We start from the raw sequence: 6116 nt of genomic DNA on the forward strand, positions 1-6116 counted from the left end.
CAGGCTTTCCTTGAAATTATGTGTATAAATGTGTATATATGTGATCTCAATGGGATTAGCCTGGTTACTGAAGATTTAAAAAACAAAAACAAACAATAAAACCTTCCATATGGTCTAGCGTTTAGGAACCAGGCGGCCCGGGTTCGACTCCCGGTATGGGAATAATGTTTAATGTGTTCAACATATTGGTACTTAGTCCAGTTGTCTCACTATTAACTATGGTGTACCACAGGGTTCAGTCCATTTCATATTCTAGCTTGTTTTATTCCATGTTATATAGCTACTTTTATTTACTTTATCTGAAGTTAAATGAATTCACAACCAAGTACAACATCACTCCTCAAGTCTAAGAAAGCTTTAATGGATCAACGCAGGATAAAACCTGGTATTTGATGTTTTTAGTCATTTATGCTCTGGTGCTAAGCTAGCGTGGTCCAAGACAGAAACTTGAACAGGAAATAACCCTCAATGTTGAAGTTCTGACTTTGAAATCTGACGTTCTTTACCAAACCACACCTTAAAATCCAACATGGCTGCCTCTTCCGTTAAAACAATGGTTCAACGCACTGAACACATCAGTCACACACAACTGTTGTTGCGTGGCACATTCCCACTGATTTAAGTGACGTGTGACAAAAACACAGTTAGGTTAGGAGTTATGTCATTCCCAGGAATAAATATTCAATTTAATACTAGGAAGTTCCTGGAAAAACGTTGACGGGGACTGCCAGGCTGCTGCCAATTTAAAAATTTGATTTGACAGTACTACACACACAAAAATGCTGGGTTATTTTCATAACCCATCTTCTGGGTAAGAGCTGTTGGGTCACACGTTGGGTTAGTTTGACCAAATGTTGGTTCAAAAGTCACGAGTCAGGGGTTGAGTCAGCGACACGCTCTTTTTAAATGAACTCCACAGCTTGACTAATTCTGTTGGGTTACACGTTGGGTAACTTTGACCCAACTGGTTGAGTTAAAGCAGTCCTTCTCAAATAGTGGGGCGCGTCCCCCTGGGGGGCCCGGGGCAATGCCAGGGGGCGCGTGTGACCCTAGAAAACATACTTTTTTGCTGCAGGGAGTAGTTTTTTTTTTTCACCCTTCTCATTTTGTCACGTGCGTTCCTAATAATAAAGTTATGAACAAATATGGCCGCCCTGTGGTTTTGTCCTCCGTCCTCCGCTGCTGTTTTTGTGTCCACGCGCTCTGGACGTCACAGCGTGCAACAAACAGTAAACTCAAGCGAGAGCGGCACGTGCCCCCTCCTTCCTCTTCTGCGTGGACAAAATGTTTTAGTTTTATCGATGAGTTTGTTAAAGCACAATTTATAGAAGTAATGTTTAATAAATGTTAGGACTCCATTCTTTCACCTCCTCAGTTAAGCTGCTGGTTTGATGAGGATCTGGACGCTTGTCACCCACAGCACGCAGGGGGGGGGGCACGAAATGTTTACTTCTTTCTTGGGGGGGCATAACAGAAAATAATTGAGAAGCACTGAATTAAAGGAAAAACGTCTCCTGATTTTCATTTTTTGAACATTTTTATTTGATTCAAACAAAGAAAAGCAGAGAGATTATTTTAATTAAGGCCAGAAAATCTTGTGACAGTTGACCAACAATGTAGTTGTCTATAAAACCAAACCTTGTCTCATTTTTTAAATAGTTTTTATGATTTTCAGACTAGTTTTATCTTTTGCTCTGAGACAGTAATTCAAAGGCTGAACTCAGAGAAACTGATAAGGATCAGTCCTTGACTGTAAAATGTTTCAGTTTGATTCTGGACTTCAGATTCAAGTGCAGCGCTCGTGGTGTTCTGGTGTTTCATGACGTCGTTCTGAGCTGCTGACAGGTGTGAAGGCCTCAGGTGGGTCTCATGCAGGCTGTCCTCTCGTCCAGGTGGCTCTCCGGAGGCAGCAGGCCCAGGAGGAGGAGCTGGGGATCTGCAGCCCCGTGGCCTTTTCGGCTCCAGACGTGATGATCAAGAATGAAATGGGAGCGGACCTGTTCTCTGTGGAGGGACGCTCCGGCTCTCCCACCAGCTTCCCCTCCTCCTCTCTACCTGTGGCAGGTAAAAACCTGAGCGTTCTTTTTAATCCACCGCCTGCCCTCATGTGCCTTGAAATCCCCACACCTTATTTCTCTCCTGTTTACACCTTTCCTTAAATATATCCATTTTTAGGTTAAAAAAATCTTCATCTTAAGACGTCCAAATCGTTTTCAGTTTCGATGCTAGCTCATTCATGCTGTGTAGAGTTGTATTATTCCATCTTTGATAAATGTTGCACACCCTCCTCCACTACTTCCAGTACTTCAGTCTTTACTTTACTGTATCCATGAATTTAAAATCTAAAAGGGGGTTTCACCAGGTACACAGATTCTGTCTGGAACTATTTCTAACTCATATATGTATTTTTAAGTTTTTGTCCATTATCTATCAAACTCCTTGCATTCCACTGAAGTATATGAAACACCGTTTTTATTCCTTGCCTTGTCCATTTCCTGTAGTTTCAGCTGAAGTTGACAGAGTGGGTCTGGTCTGCTTGAATTTCCTTCATATCCAGAAACTTCATTACTTTTTATTCTTGTTGCTTCTGTCACTTTCCCTCCTTTGTGTTTAGTTTCCTTGTTCTCATTTCTACTGGAACAGGTCTATCTCTAATCTTGCATTTATTTCTAAACTATTAGAGAAGCTTGTCTACAAGCAGCTGTTACTATTTTTAGAGGACAATGGTGTCACTGAGCCGTTTCAGTCTGGGTTTAAAGCCCGCCACAGCACAGAGAGTGCACTTTTGAGGGTTTCCAATGATATATTCTGTCAACAGGTTCAGGAAAGTTTGTTGTTTTAGTGCTCTTAGATTTGTCTGCTGCATTTGACGCTGTTGATCACAGGATTTTAATCTCTCGTCTTGAGCACTGTGTGGGCATCAGGGGTGTCGCCCTCAATAGGTTTCGGTCGTATTTAACCAATAGGAGTTTTTGCATAAAAATGGACAATTTTATATCTTCCCCTGCTCCTCTTCCACATGGTGTCCTCCAGGGCTCAATCCTTGGCCCTCTTTTATTTGCCCTTTACTTACTCCCTCTCGGCTCTATTTTCAGGAAAAATAGCATTTCATTTCACTTCTATGCTGATGATTGCCAGATCTATTTTCCCAAGGCACAGAACAACACAGTTCAACAACTTACACACTGCCTTAATGATGTCAAGGCATGGCTTTCTCTTAACTTCCTTAGTCTAAATGAGAACAAGACTGAAGTTATGATGCTTGGACCGAGTTGCTCTCCCGCTCCCAGCATAGCTCTAGGCTCACTGTCATTTTCTTTCAGGGACTGTGTCACCAATCTGGGGGTGAAGTTTGAGTCTGATTTTAAATTTGAAAAACAGATCAGCAGTGTTGTTCAGATGAGTTTTTATCAACTCCGCCAAATAGCAAAAGTGAAACCAAGACCTGACTTGTAGAAATTAATCCATGCTCTTATCACAGCTCGTCTTACTGTAATGCGCTGTATGCAGGCATTAGCCAGAGCCCGTCTGCAGCTTGTGCAGAACTCTGCTGCTCGCCTGTAAACTCAGGCCCGTAGGCGCGAGCGTATCACTCCCACCCTGGCGTCCCTTCATTGGCTCCCAGTGCACCACAGAATTCATTTGAAGCTTTTGCTGTTTGTTTTCAAATGCTCGAACAACCTTGCCCCACCACATCTGTCTGAGCTGCTTCAGCCTTACTGTCCACCCCGATCCCTACGATCAGCTGATCAGCTGCTGCTGACAGTCCCTAAAGGCTGAAGCTCAGAGGTGACCGAGCGTTTGCTGTTGCTGCTCCCAGGTTGTGGAACAACTTACCCTTGAGGGTCAGACAGACCTCCTCTGTTCCTGTTTTTAAATCTCTTTTAAAACACACTTTTATTCTTTGGCTTTTAACACGTGATCTTATCTTTTATGGCATCTTAACACACCTGCCATGAAACTGGTATGTGCATGCTTCTTTGTGTATTCTTTGAATGTTGTTATTGTCTTAATTTGTCTTTTTGTCTTGTTGTGCAGCACTTTGGCTACATATGTGTTATAGAAATAAAGTTGATTGATTGGAACACCTGGAATTACTCCTCTCAACCTGCTTAAAGAACCCAGAGTGAAAACTTTAACCCTTTCTCCCACTAGAGTGGTCATTTTTAAGATTTTGTCCTGCTGTTTGTGTAACTGCCTGAATAAGAATTATTCTCTTGTACTTTATTTTCCCAGTTTCTTCCTCAGTTGCTCTGGTTAATTTAATCAGATGGAAATATTTTCCCTCTTGTTTAAATTCCACCGTTCATCTTCCCTGATCAACTCCACCTGAGTTTGACTTCTCGGACTTGTATTTGTTTTTTTCTTGTGTCTCTTGATTCACGTTCTTCTGACCAGCTATTGGGGGTAGAGGCAGGGCAGCCGACTCACGATCCGAAAGTCACAGACTCAATTCCCACAAGTCGTGGTGTCCCTGAGCAAGACACCCAATCCCTAATTGCTCCCTGGGCTCCTACATAGCTGCCCGCTGCTCCACCTGCGTGTATCCCCCAGGTGCGATGGGTTAAATGCAGAGAACTAATTTCATCTTTGTATGGAAACGTACATGATGACAACACACAGCACTTATTATTCTCTTTCTTTATCTACTTTTAGGACGTGTGTGAAAATCTGATGATGTTTTAGATCATATTTATGCAGAAATATAGAAAATTATAAAGAGTTCACAAACTTTCAAGTGTAACAGTTAGTTTTACTAAAAACATAATTAAAGCAGAAGTATAGAGGTCTCTGTTTTAATAAATACAGTTATATGTCCAACAAAGTGACAGCTGGATTTGAACACCAGTGACCCCCGTGACCTGAAAAAGAAGAATCAGGTAAAGATGATGGATGAAATTAACTTTATTTAAAAATGGAATAATTGACTTTTTCCACAGATACAGCCACACTAAGTGTTGTGTTTTGATTTTATGAGCTTAAAATACTTTTCTCCTTTTTTTCACAAGTATTTATGTTTTTTTTGTCCAAACATACAAAAATACCAATTATTGTCCGAGTTTATCATAAATTCAGAATTACATAATGTAATAAGCAAGTGTTGATGTCATGTTTTGTGGCTCTGGACACATTTTATTTAACATGTCTCTTTGGATTGTAGAGGCTGAATAAATTACATGTAATTAATATTAATACCTCATTATAACACCAGCTAGAAGATAATGAAACATAATGAAACATAATGAAACAAAATGAAACATAATAAAAGATAAGACTTTATTGTCGTGAAGGAAATGCAGAAGTTGCCTGTTGCTTCAGACCACACAACAATAAGAAACAGTGGAGATACAGTTCAACACAAACTGCAGGGAGGCAGAAGTCATCAGGAAGAAGGTTTAATAAAAACTCAGTTAACTGAATTTAGTTAAACCATCGCCATGGTAACAGACTCTGAAGTCAACCTGCTCTCTTGTTAGGTTAGTCTCCTGAGCGAGGCGAGCACACCAGGGTGATTCTTGAACTTAAAGAGGCCATGAGGGAGATAAAAGCTCTGAACGTCTGTCAAGCAGCCGGCCTTCTGGAGCTGATGGTGGCAGGAAACGCAGCATGTGGAGTCTGCACGCGATGAAGGTCAAGGCCGCCATCTCAGGCCGGTTCTGGTGTGGAAGATGAAATCAGCGCTGGCAGCGGAGACAGTTAACCACGGTGGAAAAAGGAGGCGAGCACTCCTCGACAACGTGATGACAGGACTGGCCCTAAAGCAGGAATGCCATTATCTTTGTCTTTTCGTGGCGCACAGCGTCTTCATTGTGTGAGACGCAGAGATCAGGCTCTGCCCGAGAAGAATGTGGCCTTGCTGATAAGAAACGTACAACTGCTACAGAGTAATTATGTTGTACAGTTTCCACCCTCCTGTCTGCATCCATGCTCATCCATGTTGTGACGGAAACGGTTTCCCATCTTCCTGCTTAACTGCAGATATCACCAGCAGGTGGCGCTGTTCACAACAATTTAACCTGGGTTAGTCTCAGTTTTTATTAATTACACCTGAATTAGTCTTCATTTTGCCAAATTTAACCTAGGATAGTTTTAGTTTGTACTCATTTAACCTGGGT

At 41.7% G+C, this 6116-nt stretch overlaps 1 protein-coding gene across 1 annotated transcript in view; it reads left to right on the forward strand.

The window, feature by feature from the left end:
• dmrt1 (doublesex and mab-3 related transcription factor 1) overlaps positions 1 to 6116 on the forward strand; it is a 37446-nt gene that overhangs the window by 1815 nt on the left and 29515 nt on the right. The window contains exon 2 of the mRNA XM_037680854.1: positions 1893 to 2064. Within this exon, the coding sequence (XP_037536782.1) occupies positions 1893 to 2064 (172 nt within the window). The remainder of the gene's footprint in view (positions 1 to 1892; positions 2065 to 6116) is intronic.

This window comes from Nematolebias whitei, chromosome 8, assembly GCF_014905685.2.
Source record: "Nematolebias whitei isolate Nwh7 chromosome 8, NemWhi1, whole genome shotgun sequence".
Lineage (NCBI taxonomy): Eukaryota > Metazoa > Chordata > Actinopteri > Cyprinodontiformes > Rivulidae > Nematolebias > Nematolebias whitei.